Source organism: Amphibalanus amphitrite, unplaced genomic scaffold, assembly GCF_019059575.1.
Source record: "Amphibalanus amphitrite isolate SeventyFive unplaced genomic scaffold, NRLGWU_Aamphi_draft 000491F_arrow, whole genome shotgun sequence".
NCBI classification, from domain to species: domain Eukaryota; kingdom Metazoa; phylum Arthropoda; class Thecostraca; order Balanomorpha; family Balanidae; genus Amphibalanus; species Amphibalanus amphitrite.
The window spans coordinates 375,749-400,220 of record NW_024881985.1 but is presented as its reverse complement, the minus strand read 5'-3'; the positions used below and the strand labels follow the sequence as shown (position 1 = coordinate 400,220).

The 24,472-nt window shown below is 49.4% G+C and overlaps 1 protein-coding gene across 4 annotated transcripts in view; it reads right to left on the bottom strand.

Moving 5' to 3' along the window:
- The window catches only part of LOC122392560 (multidrug resistance-associated protein 5-like), a 63,755-nt gene that overhangs the window by 37,666 nt on the left and 1,617 nt on the right, over nucleotides 1–24,472 (bottom strand). For all 4 annotated transcript variants that reach the window (XM_043387585.1, XM_043387586.1, XM_043387587.1 and 1 more), the window contains exons 3-6: nucleotides 3,462–3,620; nucleotides 2,893–3,040; nucleotides 2,236–2,469; nucleotides 1,271–1,444 (exon numbers count right to left, since the gene is read on the bottom strand). In XM_043387585.1, coding sequence (XP_043243520.1) covers nucleotides 1,271–1,444; nucleotides 2,236–2,469; nucleotides 2,893–3,040; nucleotides 3,462–3,620 — 715 coding nt within the window. The remainder of the gene's footprint in view (nucleotides 1–1,270; nucleotides 1,445–2,235; nucleotides 2,470–2,892; nucleotides 3,041–3,461; nucleotides 3,621–24,472) is intronic.

The window sequence follows — 24,472 nt, the reverse complement described above, 5'->3', positions numbered from 1 at the left end:
TAAACTAAGGGTTCCTCCACACGTCCCTAGATGTCAGTAGTAGCGGGACATGGGCACGTGAGCGTGTGCCGACAGCGGAACAACCGGCGCCACCGACACCCCCTCACCCGGGCCCGGGTGGGTGGTTGTCAGTGTTGATACGGTACACACATCGACCCAGGCAGACGGGGGTGGGAAGGAGGGGGGAGGAGGGGGCTGGCTAGCCATGGATATTAGATCGTCAGCATCAGACGGCCAGACGGATGGTGACGGTCTGCGACTCTGCACATAGAGTCGGGGATCGTGTACCGCCCGTGAGGACAGCTGTAGTCCCATCAACAGTTAAACATGGACCAACGTCCTCATATCACAGACAGTAATGCAAGCGCCCCCCCCCCCCCCCGCCAACCGAACACTGCACTGTAGTAAGGACAGCTGCACCGCCCCTCAGCAAGGACCACCGCCCTCACACGACGAGCAGCCCTGTCCCCCAGATAATTGACCCACGCTCTGGAAAAGTTGTACCCAGTACCCGGCACCTACCCCCACAACTGACAGCCATCTTCGTGTCTGACAGCCATGTCCAATGCCCCTCCCCAGTATTCAGTCACGCGGTAACTCCAGACCACGTGTTCACCCCATGCCACCTGCCTGACGCCGTACCACTATCAGCACACACGTGCTCGCAGATAGCCTGCAGCGTTCCACGACCACGGCCCTGCACGGCGGCCTTGATCACAGTCGGGAGCGGATCGGCCCGCCAGCGCTGCACACACTGTCTTCAACCAACCCACCTATCTGTCACAGTGCAGTTGGGGCCAGTGGCAATACAAATAAATATACGGGGAAGTCCCACCCATGTGCTCTCAGTAACCCGTGTAAGACACGTGGCAGACACTAACTACATAAGCCATGAGCTCCCCCTCACCCTAACATGTCTTGGATGCATGTTAGACTGTTTGCTGGGGGCGTTAACTGGCAGGTCATTTGCGAGGCTGTGATTCCAATAAATACAGAGCCGTACGGGGAAGTCTAGCAACCACGTCACCCGTGACGACCGCAGATGAGGGAGAGGGACGCTAACCGACCGACCAGCCCAACCTGGCTACCACTGAGGGACCATCTGACCTGCCTTTGCGCCATATAACCCTCAGAGGTCGGGCACGCCACAAAACCCAATCATCATCACCACATCTGACCTGCAGCGGATAGAACTACTCGGTACCTATGTAGAACTACTCAGCGGGTAACTCGGTGACCGCCTAAGAGGGTAGCACGCGCCCTGACTGACCTGCAGGGGGTAGAACAGTATGAAGGCGATCATTCCGAACAGGGCGTACGGTCCGAGCACCAGGCCGATGTAGATGACGCCGCCGAGCGCGATCACCGGCCCGCCAATGATGAGCGGACCGAACACGCACAGGTCGAATATGCGCTGCGCGTCGTTGGCGAACAGATTCACCACCTGAAATGGAGGGGAGAGGGCGTTCAGAACAGAGTCACAGGGTGGGGTGTAGGTCCGCAGGCAGGGCAGGGCACCCGCCACCAACAACCATCGGAGGGGTCACACATACAGCTGGGGTGCACACTGCCACACTGCACAGGTATTGCAGAAGGTATCGGTACGGTGGAGCCATCTAGGTTCGGTCAAACTTAATCGATTTTTTTCTTTTTCCTGGATAATATTGTTCTGGCTTGCGTCATGCGGTGTGAATGCAGTACCGAAAAATCATTTTTAATCAAAATTAATAATTGCCACCGATACATCAAAACGCATACTGAACGCCTTTTATAAGTACATAACGGTGTTAGTCTCAACGCCGCATAATCAACAGCGCGCTCCACAGTTGTACCGCCTTTAGAGTGGAACGTCCCAAAAATGAGCCCATTGTCCCCCCGACCAGTATGGCCCATGCAAACAATGCACCGTGTCACGACGCCGCTGACGGTTATCAGGCGATGTGTCACGGTTCCTACCACGCGGTCATAGCAGCGGCACCGCTACACATGGGTGCCACACAGGCGGGTGAATGCGCATGACATGATAGAGGTGGTGTACTACTCATAACAGCTTTAGAGCTCATACCAGCTTATAGAGCTTTACTCTATCTATATCATCGGGCAGTTAGACATCTGTTTACCTTTGGGACCTCGGTATACAGAGGTCTATGCATCGGGCGAGGAGCTCGCTCTCCATTATTTGTCTAAGCTGGGCAATGGGCACGCAGTGAAGTGACAGACAGCAGGCTTACCCACCTGGCCCACAGACTTGTCGCCCAGACTGGGCAGCTTCATCAGCTTCCTGTAGAGCACGGTGAGGCAGGCAGACCGCAGGCGGATGCCCGTGCGGTAGTTGATGCCCCACAGTGCCGTGAAGAAGAGGACCCGCAACACCTCGCAAGCGATCAGGCCAACCGTCCACCAGATACCCTCCTCGAGTGGGGCGTCCTCGTCCTGAGCAAACTCCAGTAGACGGCGCATAAACACCGTCTGTTGAACAAAGTCAGAAATAGGGTCACAGTCTGGGTCGGTCAATATAATACCGTCTGTCGAACGAATCCAGGAATACAGTCAGAGCGCGGGTCAGCTGATAAAACACCGTCTACCGAACGCAACCAGAAAGTCACTGTGTGGGATGGTCAATATAACACTACCGAGTGCTGTCCGAGTGGCTGTCAGCAATATCACTGATACAATAGATTCAAACACATCCAACACTCAACAGATTCAACATTTCACTCAACTATGAAGTGTCTGAATAAACTGACAAAACATTTCGAATGATTGCCTTCTAAAAAAGTCCGATATTTTTATCAAACAACTTATTCTGGAAACTCTCCCGAAAAAGTATTAGCACCAGATATGACATTAAAGCACCTCCCTCGCCACTGCAGTGTCATCCCCATCGCTCACCGGTCCTAGCAGACCCATGATGAGACACATGACGAACACCGACATGCCGACAAAGATGCGTGTTCGGATGAACCTCCAGACGGCTCGGCGGAACGAGGCGTGCTTCAGGCCGTGCCGCTTCACCTCGTCTGTCCACATAAACTCCAGCCTGGTCGGGGACAGAGCGGTATACAGTCAAACCGGACAGTGACGGGGTAGCAGAGGAGTGCTCCCTCGCTCCACAGCGGGTCACGAGGTGCCCATCAAACAACCTAGGCATGTACTGCCCGTCCTACACCTGTCATAGCATGTGTAAATAACAGACAGCCATACAGACATTCCTCTTTCAGCCGGCTTTTGGCTGCCAGTTGTTTGATCTTACGTGAAAAGTCATCCCAACAAAACGTCATCCACAAAATGAGGAGCTTTTATCAATCCGGCTATAAGCTCGGCAACTGATTAACACCGTTAAAAATCACCGGTAATAACAACAGTAATTCAGCACTGATATCCAACGCGCCCAATATTGCTCTGTGAACACCATACCATTGCTCCCCAGACACTAAACCGCCGCCGCGTTCAGCGCTCACCGTCTAGCGTTGTACTCGCAGCTCTCGAGCGGCGAGATGCGCGGCAGGTCGTCCACCTTGAGGCCCTTCCTGTAGGCCTTCCACATGATGCTCGTCATCCAGGAGAAGGTGGTGAACGACAGCATGCCAACCTTGTCCACCGGCATCGCCGCCTTCTCCCTGAGGGAACATCGTAAACCCTGGATCACCGGGTGAGCTTGCGTGATCGTCTGTCAGCTTATCGGAGTTATGAGCGCTTGATGGATTTGTTTTTGGACTAACGTATTAGTTCGTGAGTTCACTATAAGGTTTGCAAACTCACTGTACAGTTGGTAGGTTCACTGGAAGCAGGGTTGGCATTTTTGCCGGCAAAAACTAGTTAATGCCATTTGCCGGTTTAAACCGGTTTTAACCGGCAAAAAGTGGCAAAAACTGGCAAAAACTAAAAACCATCACAATGATATGCCTAGACATGGATTTAAACGTGAAACATTTTGAAGAAAATTCGGTGAAAGCTTTATGCTTTCCAACAGAAATGACATTGACCGTTGAAGTGTTCTATAACTCAAAAACACTTTCATGGTCTTTCCATAAGGAACCAGTAAGACGCCTTTTGGGGTTGACAAATGAGCCAGTGCAAGAGTGAGTCCTGCACAATCAGAAGTGCGGAGGGGTATCTGCCACTGATATGCGCACGGAACCCTACCGTGGCAGCTTTGCCCCACTCTCCCCTACATGGAAATACATTCTGTGATGGATGTCTACCTTACCTTATCTTACCATACGGTATCGGGATTTTTAGGCTTATAGCCTGTCGTAACTACCCGATCTCATCGAACTCCTGGTATTTGGTTTGTCGAGGGCCAATCAGAATCGGGAATGGTGTAGCTTAAGTGGCACCAGTGTGCATCCAGCCTCGCCTTGAAGCAGTTGAGCGATGGGGCGCAGACCACCTCAGCCGGGAGTCGGTTTCAGTCGTTCACGACCCGTAGAGCGAACGAGGACATGCATACGAGTAGACATTTTAAGCAGGGATAAGTAATGAGGCAAACTTTAGAATGTTTGGTGCATCTCTATGACATCCATAAATGCATTTGTACATTTCAGATCCATTCCTAACTAGAACAGTTGTGGTTTGGGCCACCTGAGTTTTATCTATTTTTTGCCAGTTTTTGCCACTGGGGTTTCTGCCAGCCGGTATAAACCGGTTTAAACCACTGGCAAAAACCAGTTTTTGCCACCCCCTGCCAACCCTGACTGGAAGGACTGTGACAAGCATGACAGGGCCGACCGGTGGGGTGGACATGGGTCATTGATTACGTCTGTCCGCCCAGATCAGTGAAATGGAAGGATGAACAGAAGACAGGGTCGGCTGTCCGCGTCTGTAGTGAAAAGTGGACACGGAAGTGGCGATTTAACCCTCGCCCGTATTGGTGCTTTGCCAGCCGCGAACGTATAAGGGGGAGGGGGTCCGTCGCCCCCCCCCCCCCCTGCCGTTTGGCCCCTGATCGAGCTAGAGCTTCGCGAAAAAAAAAACGATCGTGTTGCCCGTGACGAAAGGAAGCCGATGATACCCAATGTTAAGGTCCTAGGTCATTGGTTGGCCTTCCAGGCCAGGTCAATGACCCAAAAGTCGGGGAAAATCGGGACCTGTTAGAACATCGTAAAGTAAGGTTGCTACTTGCTATGTTTTTTTTTGGGGGGGGGGGTGCTGATCACGAACTTTATGTCAGTTTTGATCACAGATGATGTCTTCATGCATTTAGGCCAGGTCGGGTCAGGTCAGGTCATGTCAACCAGTAGGGGTCGTGCCGGGTATTCTAGTGGGTGTCAGCCGTCCCTGACAGTTTCGTAACATGTTATGAATACATCAAAACTGCTTCGTAAATGTTCAAATGGTTGCCAAATTCGAAATCTGCTCCAAAATCTGCTCCAAAAAAAATCAGTGACCTGACCTGACCTTAAGGTGACCTTGACACCTACCATAACGCATGGGACCAACATCATATCACATGTTTGAACGCTTGAAACCACAAAAAGACTGCAAACGCGCGGCTAATGCGAGCCGACATACGCCGAATCACTATTCCAATTCCAGCCAAACATGGTCTCGAGAAATAGGTCAGAGGTCAAAGGTCATTTGGGTCAGGGTCATGAAATTTTCAGGGTAGGGGTAAAATAGACTGACTCGAGGATTCTGAAAGTTGTGTAACGATCGGCCGCTTTTTACGCTACTTATTCGCAAAAAAACGAGGGAGGGATCGTTCAACCCATACCCCCTTTACGGGCGATGGTTACTGGAATAGGAAAGGGCCGCATATTCGTATCGGTAGTGAAGAGAAGATCGGGAGTACTGACCATGCCAGTGCACAATGGGACCGGAGCGAAAATTAGCGCGACATCGGTACTTTTTCGTATTTCGTGCCCGCTTTTCACATGAAAAGGATGGTAGAATCATAAAAATGGTAATCGGTGTACTTTCTGTCGCCGCCGTAGCGGCTCCAGTGTTTTATGGCACGCGCCATTTTGCATATTTTTACGCAGTCGGAATTTCGTCGGTGCTATTGTTGGGGCATTCCACGTCAAATCAAACACCGAAATCCGTCATCCCCTTCGATTTTTCTGAAAATTTGTAGGCAGACTGGGCATGGTTCAAAACTGAGTTACGTATAATATTTTCGAAATTTGATAACGTATCGCTGAGATATAGGTCATCGAATATAGCGAAAAATGTCACACATCAATTTTTTAAATGGCTATAACTCTGATTCCTTTTCTGGTATCAAAATGATATTAACAGGGTCTTATAGGCAATTGATAAGGCTTTGATTTTTAATTATAAAATTAAATTGAAGTGACCTTGAAATGCATTTGACCTTGAATTAAAACAGAAAAATTTAAATAGCAAAAAACACGTCACCTTCGATTTGGGTAATTTTTACATATTATGTCCGTCACAATGTTCCTAACCATCTGTGAAAAAATTGGAGTGGGCCATTCATAACTTTCGCGGCAAACGCCGTTTTCATGCATCAACATCACGCAACCGCGCGTGACCTTGAAAGACAGAGTCAAGACATGCTTGCTTGTGTACACTTTCTGAAATGAATGATTGCTGATTAGTGATATCCCAAACTCTGCGAGGATGGAAATGCATAGTCATCGTAGTCAAGCATTCACGTTCCATAGTAAAAATGTCTCAGGCAAACGGTATTTTGCGGTGAATTTTGAGCCGTGTGGAAATGCATCATAAAGTAAATTCAACGAAAACATTATCACGCAACGATATCTTCACGTCTTTTGATCTTCACTATACGAAAGAACATACATTTTTTAGTATGTATGGGGAATTTCTAGTTAATCCAATAATAAATATGGCAGTTAGAGGCCTGCTAAGAGTAACATGTCGCCGGCTGAGGCGGGCTCGGCCGATGCGGGAAACGCAGCAATCACAATTTTGTGTTTACACGTTCATATTTCAATTGTTTACCAACCGATTTACAAATTTCTTGCGCCATAAGATTGCCTGTACATTTCTTAGTCTTCCCACAAAATTTGACGCGAATCGAACGTAATCAGCGGTAGGGAGCGCGATGTAAAGACGGAACCGTTCCGTTCCGTCCCGGCACAGTCTACAATTCAGGCGGCGCGTAGCGGTCGGCGCCGGCTGCCGAGTCGCCGGGTCGCTGCGGCGACAGGATGTTCACTTTACACCGCTATTACTAGAACAATTGTGAACCGATTTTCTCATTGCTTGCACGATGAGATGCCCCATTCAATTCTTGACAGGTAGCCATAATTAATTTCGCATTAATCTTATGAGATATTGGCGAAAAACAGGAGGGGTGGGCGAAATTCGCTCTTCCCCCCTCCACTGCGCGTGCTAACATACGTTTGCATATGTGCAATTTTCTTCAAAACTTATGAATGGCCCACTCTAATTTTTTCACAGGTTATTAAGAATATGGTAGGCAATAAAATATATGAAAATGAGCCAAATCGAAGGTGACGTGTTTTTTGCTATTTCAATATTTGTGCTTAAGAACAGAGTTAAGCAAATTTCAAGGTCATATATTTAAGTAGGTGCAATTCTAAACAAATGCTTAAGAAATTACCTAAACAGTAAGGTTTATTTCATTCAAATCAAACAAGTACAACCAAAGTTATGGTCGTTCAAAAATATAAAGATGCAACATTTTGTAAAAATTTGATGCCCTATATTTAGAAGACCTGTGGTCAGAATGTGCAAAAAACATCAATGTAATGCCCGGGGCCACACAGGAACTCGCTCACCAATTTATAATGAAATCGCTGATGGTAAGGTGCAAAACAGCCGATTTTTGTTCGATTTGACGTGGAATGCCCCTGTTGTCGTGTGAATGAACTCGTTGAAATTAGAAGGAGAAAATGGCGGACAATATAGATTGATCGATTCGGAACAAGTTTTAATTCGACTTCCGTATTATTCGGATTTTGCATATTCGTAACTTTACCGGTCGATCGGGGCCGGATTCGATTCGTTCGCAACATTTTTTGGTCCTCCGGGTCGTGGATAACGTAATTTGTGTGTCGTCTCGTTCGCTCTAACGTAATGTTCACGAATAACAACCTTTGAGCGTTATATCGTCGTTCGCTCTAACGTCATTATCGTGAATTTAGAATTAAGTTACGTTTTTGAGTTTCGCATCGTTCGCACTTAACGTAATGGCCACAGATAACGTAACGTTCCGCGCATTGCATGGCTTCTAAGCATAACAACGTATGCTCTGAATCATCGTGCTGCTCAACATCAGCAAATAATCAACATGGATCAATCACCCGAAGCAGCAAGATTGAAGCGGATCCGAGCAAACAAGAAGTCGTGTTTGACACGCATCTGCAATCGAGCCGAGAATCTGATCGCAGTTCGAGGCAGTCGTACCATTCTCCAAGAGCTGCTCGGTGATATTGACCGTGCAATGGACACAGTGACGGACTCCAATGAGTCATACCTGCTGGTATTGACGGACGAGGAAGAGAAATCGAAGGCAAACGAATACATGATTGAAATCGAAGCACAGCGGAACAGTATCGTTCAAAAGATAATGACTTACCTTCAATCGAGATCTGACGAGGCCGCTTCTGAAGCTAGTGCAGCAGCGTCCCATCGTTCGACGGCAGCTGTGGCTCATTCACATGAGGCTGTGATTCAAGCCCGTCTGACCGCCTTGAAGAGTCGCCAAGAGGAAAAACGACTTCAGTGCGAAAAGGAATTCAACCTGAAGATTCAGGCGGCTAGAGAAGCGGCTGAAACAGCCGAACTTGAAGCTCGACTGCGGCAAGAAGCCATTGAGTCAGGGACAGTCAATCTGGATAGGACTGATGACATCAGAGACGAAGCTGCTGTTGCCGATTGTGAAGTTGAGCATGAACGCGCGAACGTTGGTGAAGGCAACATGAGAACAGCAGACTGGATCAGGAGGCTGAACAGTCCTGAGGCCTCACCAGCTCAACAGAGAGAGACGACAGCGCGTCACACCGAGCTCCACAGCGTGCCGCGCATAGCACTGCCGAAGTTCTCGGGTGAGCCTCTGGAGTGGCCAAAGTGGATTGGACTTTTCGAGGCGCTGATTCACAAGCAACCAGGGCTGTCAAACGCAGAAAAAATCGTTCATCTACAGTCGGCAGTCACTGGTCTGGCGCAGAAAACAATCGAAGGGATGCTATACGATGGCGAGCTCTACCCGCAGGCGCTACAAGCTCTCCAAAGTCGATTCGGCAGGAGTGACGATATCGTTTTCGCACACCTGAGGGCTGTTTTCGAGAGCCAGCCTCTGAAGCACCTCGACGCAGCAGCCCTAGAAAAGTTTCAAGCTCGTCTCCATTCCGCGGTTACGACTCTCCAATCGCTCGGCTATCATGGTGACGTCACGAGCCGCGAGAACTTGCGACGAGCAGTCGTGAAGCTGCCGATTCAACTCCGTCACGAGTGGGGAAAACGAGCAGTAGAGCTGGAGCCAAGGCAAGTCACACTGTCGGATTTGGATGACTGGCTAGCTCTACAAGTCCGGATATTGCTCAGCAGCTCAATGTCTGAGCGTGAAGGAAACAGCGGCATCAGCTCAGCGTCAGACAGTCAGCGCCGACCGCCGGCGTCGCGTCAGAGGCATGGATCGAGTGCGCGTTCGGCTCTCGCCACGGTGGCCACTCAGCATGGCTCCCAGCCGGCGTGCCCCCTCTGCAATCGCCGACACAGCTTGGCTCGCTGCAATGCATTTGCCCAAAAGTCGGTGTCGGAACGAGCTCGATACATCGCTGACAATGACAGATGTTTTCGCTGCTTGGAGACGGGACACATCTCGAGAAGGTGCCCGTCCACATCTGTCCAACAGTGCAGTTCTGCCGGCTGTGGAGGCAGACACCACCAGTTACTACATGGCAGCCAGCGTGTTTTCGAGCGTCGTGGAACGGAGCAGGCTGCCGCGCTCGAGCAAACCCAACATATGGATCCAGCAGAGCAGCACTCAACTAATCGCACGATCGGAGCCGCGCTGAATGCGACCTGCAGAACATCTACACTTCTTCAAGTCGTACCAGTGCGTGTGTACGGGCCAGACGGCGAGTACAGTGACACGCACGCACTACTGGACGCCGGAGCACAAACCTCTCTCTGCACCGATCGGCTGAGGCAGCGCCTGGGTATCATCGGAGAACGCCAGGAGCTGCAACTCAACAACGTCGAAGGGGCCGGCGAGAAGAGAACTGTGCACCGATTTGAACTGCAGGTATCGCCAATGTCGGATGGAAACGGAAGAGCGGATATTACCGTACAAGAGGTATATTCCGTTCCTAAGCTGAACGTGCAGCCGCAAACAATCGACTGGAGTCGGCGACACGAGTGGCTCCATCTCTCGGATCTCGACATTCCAGACACTAGTGACAAGCCGATCGAACTACTGTTAGGCGCTAACGTCACTGAAGCAATAGTGCAGCACGAGGCACGCGTTGGTAGGCCAGGCCAGCCAGTGGCCGTTCGTACAGCCTTTGGTTGGTGTCTAAGCGGCAACATCACACAGCTGGTCTCGCCTGGTGCTCGTCACGTCATGCACATGGCACGAGTTGACACTCGAGAAGAAGAGTTGAGCTCTCTGGTGAAGGAATGGTGGTCCACCGAGTCCTTCGGCACCAAATTCAGCGAGAACGTCGCCTCATCAGCTGAAGATAGGCGCGCGGAGAAGCTGCTCGCTGAGACGACGAAATGGCGCGGGGACAGGTACGAGACCGGTCTACTGTGGAGATCAGACGACGTCTCCATGCCAGACAACTACACAGCAGCACTGAATCGGCTTGAGAGCACGGAAAGAAGACTTCTCCGCCAACCAGGGACGGCAGCTGCATACAAAGATACCTTTCGACAGTATCTGGACAAGGGATACGCTCGAATGCTCTGCCCAGAAGAACTCGAGAGAGCAGACAAGAAACGATGGTTCCTGCCGCACCATGCAGTGGTCAACCAAAACAAGCCAGGAAAGATTCGTGTGGTATTCGATGCTGCAGCCAGCTACAGAGGAACCTCTCTGAACAGTCAGCTTCTCACTGGCCCTGACTTCCTTCAGACGATTCCCGGCGTTCTTCTGAGATTCAGGGAGCAGCAAGTCGGCGTTTCGGCCGACATCGAACAGATGTACCATCAGATGGCGGCAGTGAAGGACGATCAGCCGGCACTCAGCTTTCTTTGGCGAGATTTGGACACCACCCGGCCTCCTGATGTGTACCAAATGGACCGTATTATCTTTGGAGCCCGGTGCTCACCGGCTTCGGCATCGTATGCTCTTCGCAAGACCGCCAATGACATGGCGGCTGACACTGACTCGGACAGAACGGCGACAGAAGCGGTCCTCTGCAACTTCTATATGGACGACTTCCTCAGCTCGGAGCCAAACAGCGACTCGGCTATTTCTAGCCTCACAGCAGTGACAGCACTCGTATCTCGAGGAGGCTTCAGACTCACCAAATGGCTCAGCAATGCTCGTGACGTCCTCGCCGCTGTGCCAGAGTCCGAGCGTACGCCATCAGCGGCAGATCTGACCGTGCAGCTGCCGACAGAACGCATCCTCGGTTTGCTGTGGGACGCAGAGACTGACCTGCTAAGGCTGCATGTTCATCACCGAACTGTGCCTCCTACAAAACGGGGTATCCTTCAGATGGCTGCCTCCATCTACGATCCACTCGGATTCGCCTCTCCATTCACTCTTCTCGCAAGAATCGTGATGCAGAAGCTGTGGGCACTGAAACTCGACTGGGACTGTGAGCTCACAGGAACGACGGCGGAAGAATGGACTCGTTGGACGGGAGAATTGGCGTGCTTAGAAGCACTCACAGTTCCTCGGAGCTTCAAAGCATGCGACTCACCTGCACGTGATCGGCAGCTTCACATATTTTGTGATGCTTCCGAGCTCGCCTTCGGGGCCGTGGCCTACCTCAGAGAGACATCGGCTGACGGCACTGTGTCTGTCTCTTTCGTCATGAGCAAGACTCGAGTCGCTCCATTAAAGAAGATGACTATCGTTCGGCTTGAAACTCAAGCGGCTGTGCTAGCCGTTCGCCTGGCAGACGCCATCAGAAGAGAACTGAAGCTCGCAATTGATGGAGTCAACTTTTGGAGCGACAGTATGGTGGTTCTCCAATACATCAACAACGAAAGCAGACGCTTCCACACGTTCATCGCCAACCGAATAGCAGAGATTCGCCAAGGCTCAGAACCATCGCGGTGGCGGCATGTCCCAGGATACCTAAACCCGGCGGACGACTGCTCGCGGGGTCTGCCGGCTTCTCAGTTGACACCGGATAGCCGCTGGATTCAAGGACCTGCCTTCCTTCGCCAGCCGCCGGATCAATGGCCTTCAGAGGTTCGCCAAAAGGCCATAAACGACGGTGATCCCGAGGTCAGGGTCGTGAATCTCACCGCCACTGATCTCAGCACAGGGATTGTTCTCCCTGACCCCAGCAGGTTCTCAAGCTGGACTCGCTACAAACGCTCCGTCGCCTGGCTGATGCGGTTTCTCTGCAACTTCGTAGCCAGACACGGCTCTCAAGAAGAGCAAGAATGGCGCCGTGCTGGCACGCTCTCGGTGACAGAGTTGAACGATGCAGAAAACCTTATTCTGCGCAAGATGCAAAATGATCAGTATCATCAGGAACTGATCGACCTGAAGAACGGCAGATCGGTCTCTAGCAAGAGTAGTCTGCTGGCACTCTCACCCTGGCTGGATGAAGACGGTGTCATTCGGGTCGGTGGTCGGCTCCTCAACGCACCACTCCCAGCCACGGCTCGCCATCCAGTGATCCTGTCTCGCAGCAGTGAAGTGACTCGATTAGTAGTCACGCACTTCCACAGCCAGCTTCTGCACGCTGGCGCCGAACACGTCATCAATGAAGCCAGACAGCTGTACTGGATCCCCAGGGCACGGGCGACAGTGCGGAAGATCCTGTCAGCCTGCCCGCTCTGTCGACGAAGACGAGCCCAGCCTCAAACGCCAAGAATGGCTGCGCTTCCGAAAGCGCGCTTAGCTGTGACACACCCATTCTGCAACGTCGGCATCGATTACTTCGGCCCGATACTCACCAAAGTAGGCAGGAAGACGGAGAAGCGATACTGTCTGCTGGTGACATGTATGTCTACCAGAGCAGTCCACCTCGAAATATCGACATCTTTAAGCACCGAATCGTTCCTCATGGCCTTCCAGCGTTTCGTCGCTCGTCGCGGTAGGCCAGCATCGGTGTACTCGGATAACGGAACCAACTTCCGCCGAGGGGAAGCTGAACTCCGACGTCTTCTAACCGACTTAAATCAAGGCTGCATCAGTGATCGGCTCGCCCAAGACAACATCCGCTGGTTTTTCAATCCTCCCACCGCATGCCATATGGGAGGTATTTGGGAGCGAATGGTGGCAACCGTGAAACGAGCACTCCGAGTAGTCCTTGGAAACTTCATCGTTCATGAAGAAGCTCTACTGACCGCTATCGCAGAAGTAGAGGCAGTTATCAACAGTCGACCTTTGACGCACGTCAGCTCAGAAGCCAGTGACTGTGAAGCGCTCACTCCCAGTCACATCCTTCTCGGCAGACCGGCGTGTCTCCTGCCGTCTCAGCTCAGTGACTCATCACGAATGAATGTCAGGAGTCACTGGCGGCAAGCACGAGCCATAGCCACACAGTTCTGGCGAAGATGGCTCAGGGAATACGTCCCCACCCTCGTTCAGCGCACCAAATGGACGTCAGACGTTCGGAACCTGCGCGTCGGAGACTTGGTGCTGCTAGCCGGCGACGACACGCCAAAGGGATTGTGGCCGCTGGCTCGAGTCGCTCAGGTGTACCCTGGACCCGATGGTCGTGTCCGTTCTGTGGATATAGTGACCGCTAGAGGACGTCTCCGCCGTCCTGCTAGCAAAGTGTGTCTCCTCGAGGGGAGTGATGATGATGGTGATTAGTGGTGCAACTGCGCTCTGCCCAGTGTGTGTATCGATGGGCATGGTGCCAAGGGTGACGACGGGTCACTCTTGGGGGGGAGGATGTCGCCGCCGTAGCGGCTCCAGTGTTTTATGGCACGCGCCATTTTGCATATTTTTACGCAGTCGGAATTTCGTCGGTGCTATTGTTGTCGTGTGAATGAACTCGTTGAAATTAGAAGGAGAAAATGGCGGACAATATAGATTGATCGATTCGGAACAAGTTTTAATTCGACTTCCGTATTATTCGGATTTTGCATATTCGTAACTTTACCGGTCGATCGGGGCCGGATTCGATTCGTTCGCAACACTTTCTAAGCAATTTCTGATTAATTTAATTAACTAATCATTAATTAATTCATTAATTAATTGATTAATTAATCGGTTGACCTGCCCTGACCTCGACTCCGCTCGGTCACGTGATAAGACGGCAGCACCTGTCAAGCCAGGTCATGACGGCACCGGAAATTCCGATAAGCAAATAATGTAGCCACGAAAACCGTGAAGATGGGAATCTGATGGCCTACATGACTATATAACAAATTTATTACGGGTCAGAAAAGTGTATCAGAAACTCCGATAGAAGGTACGGATATGTCAGGACAAAACTTTAATATAGTTGGTGGCAACCTTGTCCGATTCTTGAGGTTCTGTTACTCGCGGCTCCCGGCCGCGGCGACCTGGAGTAAAAAAATACCCCTCATTTTCGCTGCCGCAGGCTGACGCAGCTAAATTATACATTTTCTGAAAGGCAATTGATTGGTAAACACCATATTGATAAAAGAACAGCGGGACCTAGCGGGACTTTTTATATCGGCATTCCAGAATATCTATAACAGTAAAATTAACTCACATTTTTTAAAGCACCAAAAAACTTAACATTTGAAGCGTATTTATATATTCCGCTGAGTTTTTTTCTTCCATCGTGTAGCCCATGGTCTTAACTATCAGGTTAGACGTCGAAAATATTGATAAAGCCGTCTAATAGATATATTTTTTACCTACATTAGCTGCTATTATTCTCCGTGCGAAAACGGGTCTACGATGCTTGGCACAAAACTTTGCGTTTGGGCTGATGTGGCGCGGACGCTGTACACTATGGACGAAAAATATTTGCAGATTCGTGGTCCATGGACATTTCTGAACTACGTGACACAGTTTAACTCAATTTGGGAAAGGTCGCCAAATCCACCAATGTCGCACTAATTCCGGCCGCGGTCCTATCGTGCAGTGGGGTGGAAATTGGAGAAGGGAGTACCGACTGAGACCCTGAATCAACCCACTGTGATGGATGTACATAAATTGATCGCAGAGGTGACTGACTGACACCACGTGACGGCCGTCGGTCATGCGCCGGACACAAGTCTGCGCGTTACCATTGGGATGGTCAGCGGTTACGGAATCCGGCGCTCTGTTTATTGGTCTGAGGCGGCCGACTGGGAGACTGCTTACGGACATATTCGCAGGATCAGCTCTTCTAAAACAATAATCATGGACGGCTGGCAACGGCTCAGACATATCCAGTAAACCATGACGGCACCCAGCCATGTGTTTGAGTGTGGGCGACGCCTGCAGTGCAATGCAGACTTCCCCGGCAACGAATGGAGGACGAGAACATTGTGCAATGTGCAACTGTAATGTGCTACAGGACATCGTGAACTCTGAGCTACCGTCCATACCCAACTGACAGCCTCACTTCAGAGAGGACGGGGGAAAATTGAACCACATAACGGTTACATTTGATCACAGTTGATAAGGCTGACCGCCCTCCAGGCCATCACCGCACACTGGGCCGGGGGTCCGGAAAAGTGCTAGAAATTATTTGTGATTGAGTTGTTGATCTCAGTGACAAGCAAGCATGCTAAAAACGAAGTGTGGCTGCTTAACCCTCGCCGGACCTATTGTCGGACCCCCCACCCCCTCGGCCGGCCGAGGGGGGAGGGTTGGTACGACCCCTTTTTGCCGTTTCGCCCCTAATGGAGCTAGAGCCTCGCGGAAAAAACAAGCGTGTGCGCCGTTTCAAGACGGAACGATTGATAGCCGATTTTAAGGTCCCAGGTCAACCGGTAACCTCTGAGGTGAAGTCAAAAAGCCCAAGGTAGGGTTTGGTTTTTGGCAAATAATTTCGCAAAAAATGGCCGCAGAGCAGCGACTTTGGCACCATCGTGTTCGCCTGGCTCAGGCGCGTCGAATGGTATACTTTTTGTTCGGGTGAGGTCAACTTAAGGTATTGACCTCGAGTCAAGGTCAGTTCAGAGCCCATCAGGCCACGAACTTAATCTAAGGAGGTCGTATCGCATATCATTCGATTCGGGAGGTCTTCCCGAGTCCATTGGTGGCTTTCCCGAGTCGCTGGCTCAATTTGATCATGAGTTATTGACGAGAAACTCCTATGACCGGTGTGACGTCATAAATGACGTCACGGAAGGTCAAAAATGCAAAAGTAAAGCATCAGATCTTGCAAGGAGTGCACGAAATCACGATTCCGTGTGCTTGAGATAGTTTGAAATCATTTCATGCGCAAAAACAACAGTTTCCTTATTTCCCCATTCACTTTTAATGGTGAGGTCACGTGACCTCGAAGAGTAGCAGGCATTAGCAAAAATTGCGAGTAGGGCATGACAGAAAGATGATTGGTGGTTTGTATGGCATGGCCATTTTTAACGGCTCGAAATAACATTTCTCAAAAAGTCTAGCTAAAGAGCAAGTTGTTGTTGATTATCACTGACTTGTGTTTAGGGGTTAATAATGACTGAATTTTTGAGTTTGGCCCAGAAATGTTGACAGCATTGTGTGCGTTGATCAATTCTGAGCTCAGGGACATATATTTCATTTAGATTATAAGCGTTTGTTTTTCACAACTTCCAGCGTTTTAAAGAGCGCCGGGCCTTCAGTAGAGCGGCGAGGTGACAATTGCCCCTACATCATGTGGTTTACTGGCGCATATCTCGAAAAGTAGCAGGGAAAAGCAGCAAAGCACCTATATGGAACAAAAGATGAGTAATCAGAGGCTAGTATGAAATGTTCATTTTTAGCCGCTCGAAATAACGTTTTTATAAAAGTCTAATTAAAAAATTGGATATGATTTTAAATTACGTCTTGCAGCTGCTTGCAAAAAGCTAGCTTATCTTGCAGAAAAGCGATGCAATATGTCAGAATGATGTTGGCACAGTGAACAACAGTGCCCTGAACTAGTCTGACAGGAAATTTCGTTCAAAACGACGATTGGTCAACTAATAAATTACCACTAAAGTTCATCATTAAAATCGGTAAATGTGGTGGCCTATAGAGAGTCTAAATTGTCTTGTGTTTGGTGACAACTGACGACCTCAATTTTGACCTTAGGGCAAAACTGGCATCGGAATCGTATTCTTCGATCAATTTGGGATTAAATGATACCTATTTTGTTCATATTGCGGACAGTCAGTTTGGGGGAATTTCTGGCGCTTTTTCAGGCTGCCGGCCTACAGTGCACCGGTTGCTTTAGGGGATTTTTACGTAAAGCCGTAGGTATGCCGAGCACGCGGTGTGAATCACGTCGCGTGCTCCTGAAAGAAATAGAACGAGCGGAGCGGGAACAATGGCAGGTATAAATCGCGCCAAGGAATGACTGACAATGAAACTAGTTACAAGCAGGAAACGCCGGAAGACCCATGCAATGCGCGATCAAGTCATCGGGACGAGCCATTTTTAAAAAGAGAATAGAGATGGAGCACTTTTGTCTCCTAAGTTAGGAGAGCAGACCACCTGTAACGCATACACCATTAAGATGGACCAAAGTCGAGCATATCGTCCCACCCAATAGCAACGTCATTAATGAGTCTGGCATAATCCTGTAACAAGTTTAATCGAACTCAATTTGCATACACCATTGGCAAATGTATGGTAAAGATACCCTGCAGATACCGAGCCTGTTTTTACGCATGCTCAAAATCCAAGCTAAGTCAGAGTACTAAGTCACAAAAGGTCACGAAAAGTTTGTCAAGTACGAGTTTGTCATGTAAAGTTTGTCTCGTATATGTCATAATTGGCACACGCTTTTTGGTCCCTTTCGGAAATGCGATTCGATAACAGGCAACAGCTTCATCTAGCAAATGCATCGAAAAAGTTTAGCCACAGGTCACCTAAGATCGGGTCATTAGGTCATGGTAAGTGACCTTCGAAGCATGTAAACGTTTATTTCGGCTGCACCGGAAAACAACTTATTTGAAATTTGCAGCTTGTAGTAGCGTAAAAATCGTATTCAACGTACATCGTCAAATGTCGACATGCGGTCGACATGCGATCTATACGGTCAGACAATATTTGTGACCTCCTAGCCATAATTCGAAGAGAGAAAATGAAACTGCACATACTTATGTCCTCTTTGGTAGGATAGATATTATAAATACTTGTAAAAGTGTGACACCTTTAAGATAATGCACATGATTATTGCACCCATGACCCCGAATTTTAATATGTGCCGAAGGTGATGTGACGTATTATGGGTAACGTGAAGTCCACTGGCGGTCCCAGGGGGGGGCCACGGGGGCCATGGCCCCCCCTTTGGTGCTGAAAGGTGGGGCCATACTATCTTTTGGCCCCACCTTTCAGATCGAACAAAAGTCCTAGAAAAGCTTTTCGTTTGTTTCATTTTCTTTCTTGCGCCATCAAAGGACGTAAATTTCACTCATGAGTGGGCTCAGTTTCGCATTCTGTCAATTTGGCGGTCAGCGTCCCTGGCACAGGTTCACGAGTATGGCCGGATCTTATATGGAATATCAGCGTGGGTTTACTTGAGGCTCTCGTAGGCCCAGCAATGGCTGGCATGAGACCCTCTTCGGCAGTGGTGGGTGGGCCCTGCTAAAGGAGATTGGCTCTAAGACAGTAAAGTAAGACCTCATGGGTTGCTATTAATATAGCTCCCACACCGGTCTTTGAGCGTCCTTCACTGACCTCTGAGGGAACTTCAGTGGCGGTCAAGCGCCCACGTTGACCGCTAAGAGCCTACATCAACCTCTGAGACCCCACATCTGGCCTACATGAGGGCCCCTAACCGGCCTCAGTGGTCCCAACCGGCGTCTGAGGGTCTCACAACGGTCTCTGGTGGCCTTATTTCTGTCTGTGGTGTCCCAAGACGAACCTTTAGGTGCCAATGAGGGCCCCGCACTGGCTGCTGAAGACCCGATGCCGGCCTCTAAGGGCCTGCATTGGCCTCTGAGGAGAGCCCACCTTGGCCTTTGAGGGCCCTCTGCTGGCCTCTGGGGTCCAACGACGGCTCGTGCTGGTCTTTTAGGGCCCCACGCTGACCTCTGAGGGCCCATGTTGGCCTGTAATGACCCACATTAGCCTCTGAGAGCCCAACTCGGTCACTGATTGTCTCAAACTACTGGCCTTTGTAGTTTGCAGGCCCTGTACTGGTCTCTGAGGGCCCTAAACTGGCCTCTACGTGAAAACATACATGGGTGGGTTTCTGAAGATCAGAGGGCTCCCGGCTCACGCAGTCTCCGGCACAGCCTTATGTTGGTCCTGATCGAGATTACTTTACGTCCTGATGGTCCCGCGCAGATTCCCTCATATTTCGACGTCGGGACCCCATGAGCCGTTGTGGGTCCTGGGGCTGGCAGAGACCGATGAAGTCCTTAGGGCTCAGGGCCAGTCTTTTTAGCAGTAAGACTAGGCAGGTTGAGTGAGCCCCAATAGAGCCGTTGCGAAGCCCCGCAGGAGTCACGCGCGGCCCTCAGATGCCAATTTTGAAAGCTCGGAACCTGTGGGGGGTCTCCAGAGGTCGGTGTACCTACTCTCTCCCGCTGCCACACAACTAGGTATGTTACCTATATGGGTAAATGTCATAGTCTGAAAATGCTCTCTGGGTTTCACATGCTTGTTCAAAGCAAGAGGTATCTGTACTTTTCCGAATTGTTTTATAGTGGTAAGGTCATGAATCCGCGTGCCTGACCTTCCAGCATACCTATGCTACACCGATCCGTCGTCATGGTGCAGTGGGCCGACCGGTGGAAGCACCGTGGGACGGGAAATGGAACTGGTGATTTTGCCTTAAATTGAGCTTAAAGATTTCACGCAAGAATCAGATGGATGAAGCATAAGTAATGCCAACTGCGCGGCACCTCGTGGACGTAAAAAATTAGCCGATCACCCCCCCCCCCCCCTCCCGGTGACGGATAAATGTTATGTCCCGCGAGTGTGACTTTGGCCCCCCCTTTTGCTACCGGCTGCGACCGCCAGTGGTGAAGTCGCGAAAACGTAGCAACCCATTATTCGGAAGCGAATTGTTGCAGAGGCAAGCGTAAGCCATAAAAAAAAACATTTCCGATGTATTCCTCTCAACAATACGGATAAGCTCTTGCGCACGGCTAAGGTGAGCGAACATTGAGCGAGTGTTCGCTCACCTTATTCTCTTCATGCCGGTCGTCGTTTTATCTATTATCGAATATAACGACTATCGACGAGAGCAAGGGCTATGCTTCAGCATTAATCGTCGTTTAAATTTTTGCTTTGTTTCAATGCTCATTTATCATTGCAATTGTTGTCGCTTCAGCTGACATGGTGAAAATGATTCGCTGTAATGCGAAACTCGCTCGCTGAAGCATCACTCTCGTGTCGCGGCAGACGGAACAAACGATACGAAATATGACCTTATTTGGTCAGGTGATCATCGTATTCTAAGGACACGCCTTCAAAAGGCTCAAAATGCATTTTACATCCTTCGATGCGCCTCGATGAGGGGGACACAATGATCGTTAAATCGAGGTCGCATTTTATCTGACTATACTGAGTGCAGAACTGTTTTAGTAGCTATCAAATGTCTTTTTTCTGCGATGTAGATGGTCGACTCAGGATCCAATTTATAATAACGTCTACAAACCAGGAAGGTTAACCATCGACTACGTCTGGTGATAATCACATGATCTATGACCTGACATGCAAATAGCGCAAATTGTTCCTTTACTATTTGTGACCGTCCATCAGCTATGATCAGCATTTACTCAGAATGGTCTCGGATCACCTTTCGAATGCCACCAATTGCCGTCAATTCTGTGGCTCTGGGCTGCCATACTGGGGATGAAAAACATCATCCAGTCCCTGTCCATCTTCCAGTTTGGCAGCAACTTTGTTAGCCACCAGATAGACACGGGAATAATGGATTACAAAAGTTACTAACTAATGCAGACAATGCAAGCCCCATAGAGATCTTATATACATAGAGATGACACGCCTATGTTAAAGCACTTGATTTCGTGGCGATTCAGTGGGTCTTTTTAAGCAAGGTTTTCTGGGGTGCCATGGCCCGTGACTTGCATTTTGTAAGGATTCGGTCAAGGAGATTGTGTTCACATCCGCTTATTTTTAAGTACAGTTTTTCTTTTTTGTCTAGCTGTGACGCTTTCGAGCGTTATTATTGAAATGAAATTAGGCATGTTTTAACCTTATGCTCGTATCAGGTACTGCATGTATCATTAACCCTCGCCGTCCGACGGGGGGGGGGGCGGGTGCCGCCTCCCATATAGGGTTTTTAACGATAGCTCCGAACACGCAGGCGATGGAGAGCTGAAACTTGGCATACCTGACCTTTGATCCAAGCCGCATCTTGTGACACCAACCGCATTTTCAGGTCAGGTCAGGTCACTGACCTGTGACGTCATAAGTGAACCTCTGCACAGTCCTCAGATGTCACAACTTCGCAACGCCGTCAGTGCCAGAGGAACTTTCACAGGGAGATGAAACTTACAGGATGTAGTATCATCCAGAGGTCTCACAACTTGTACATATATCTCGGATTTTCCCTAAAAATCACATGAGGTCAGGTCGGCCACGTGACCTCACCATTAGGTATAAGTCAATGGGGAAAAATGAAAACTGCTATGTTAGCGCCGAGAACTATCTCAAGCTGTCTCCAGCACATGGAATCGTGATTTCTTGCACGTCTTGCAAGGTCCGATGCTTCACTTTTGCATTGTTGACATTGCGTGGCGTCATTTATGGTCACTTGGGTCATTGATTAAAGAAAGCGCGGTTTTGAGGCTCCATGATTACACAATATATAACTGCAATGAAAACCGTAAGACGGTTTGACAAAAGTCAGTTTGTCAGTTTGGCCAACATGTCTTATTTTCTTGGCCCTATTTTGAATATAATTATTAGCATGAGGCTTACGGTTTTCATTGCAGTTATATACTTGGGTCATTAGAGTTTTTCATCAATAACTCCCCATCAAATTGAGTTAGCGAGTCGGGAAAGCCACCACTAAACTCAGGAAGACCTGCCGATTCGAGTACTATGTAACATGACCTCTTTCAAATTCGAAATTCGCCCCGACGGGTTGTCGGTCGTACCCCAACCACATTTCACACCACTATGAACAATAAATGCACACACTGAAATCGCTATTACCGATATGCTCATCCAATCAAGTTTCGATAAACCCGTTCATCATCATCTCCTGCGGTTTCGAACACGCCTGTTAGGTGGTTCGGTAGACCGCGCCCAAAGCTTACAGGCTTACAGTTTAAGGCTCGACATTGTGTTGTCTACGATTAGACAGCTGATAACTCATTCCCGTACGTCGTAACTCTATAATGACCTTTGCTTATTGTCACATGTGCGCCGCATTCGCGATTGTTGCCGACGCCTGTTTGCAGGTCAGACCACTACAGTTGTTATACATATCGAAAAACCGATAAACTTTTAGGCGAAAAAAAGGCACTATTCCAGGCCCATTTTTGATTTTTTTGCGATATTAGGTAAAAACAGAAGCTTCTTATCCTAGGAAAAATAAAATGGGAAATCTTTCAAAGGTGGCACACTACCTTTAAAATCGGGTTCCAGTCCCTGCGTCTTGTAACGGAGGACACGCTTGTTTTTTTCCGCGACGCTCTAGCTTCATCAGGGGCGGGGCGAAACGGCGAGGGAAATCGTACCACCCCCCCCCCCCCGGCCGGCGCGTATGTAGAAAACCAATAGTTCCGGCGAGGGTTAATGTATCATTGAATGGGAACATGCAACATATGTATATTTGAGCTTGCACGGTGCTCAGAAAAGTTCAGAACAGCCGTTTTCACGACGGTTGACCGAAAGCGCCAAACTTGACCAAATCTCAAGGAACCTACCCTGAAAATTCCATGAACCTGACCCAAATGATCTTAGACCTGTAACCTTTTTTTGGGAGGGGGACCATGTCAGGGGGGCCATAAAACAAGCATCGCACAACCCTAGTAAATAGTAAATTTGGTTCATGTGCTGACCCTTGGTGACCTGACCTGTGACCTGACATGGTATTATCAGTGGCCTCTAATAACAACATATATATTAGGCAACGTACGTCCTATTTTTAACGTACGCGAAACATTTTATCTTTGACCTGACCTGTGACGTCATCGGTGAGCCCGAGGTCAATGAAATTGGAGTTCCGTCGACAAATTTGACAGGGCTATCGAACATCGTTTGAATGTTACAGATCCGTCCAGTAGTTTCGGAGATACGGGAGGGGGGCAAAAAATGCCCCCCCCCCCCACCGCGCGGAAGGTGGCCGGGAGGTCCACCGCTTGCCGGGTTGATGAGAGCCTGAATGAGAGAGAATGTTTTTAGGCGAGCTTTTAAGGAATTCAATAAAAACACAAAATGAAATCATGCTACAAATTTCATTGCTTACCTCAGGAATGAAATCAGCCAGGAAAGAACAGCAATATTTCTAACCAGTAAAACGCCTTTTGGGGCGACCAACGGAGCGAGCGAGAGGGTGGGCCTTGGACAAGCGAATTTGCCAGGGACACCTCCAACTAACTTGTGCACTGCACCCTACTAACCGGTCCCTAGCGATGTGCCGAATTTGAGCGCAATCGGCCTAGCCGTTCTCGAGATCTGGAAGCGGCACTCTGCACGTGCACACGTGCAAAATGGGTCACAACTGACTTTTGCACGGCACCATACCAACTGGTCCCTAACCATGTACCAAATTTCAGCACAATCGGTTCAGCCGTTCTCGAGATCTGGAATCGACCCCTGCACGTGCGCACGTGCAGCAGCACCCCAACTGTGGCACATGGATATGCATTGCCTAGTGGGTGCCTATCTACATACCAACTTTCAGCGCAATCGGCCAAGTAGTTACCAAGATATTGCAACAATTGCAAAACTGACACCTCTTCGTTTTGCACGTGGCACGTGCATAAGCGGTCACCCACATGCATCGAGAATAGTCCAATACTTGGTAGAAGGAATGAAGCTACCCTAGAAAAATCATCAAATGTAAATCGGTCAAGTGGTTGCTGAGATATAAGCCTCGCAAAAGCGTAACCACGGCCGGCCGGCCGCTCATACTCAGAAATTTCCGTTAATCTACGAAAGACTACGCTTGCTTCGCTCGCTACGTAATAATTTCTTCAGACTAACAATGCCTCAGCCATATTGGCACGCTACTGACTGAAAATAAGTTGCTTAAAAAGACCCACTGAATCGCCACGATTTTAAGTGCATGTCATCTCTATGTATATAAGATCTCTATGGCAAGCCCCAGTACTCTGATTTCAGCTCAAAAGTGCTGTCATT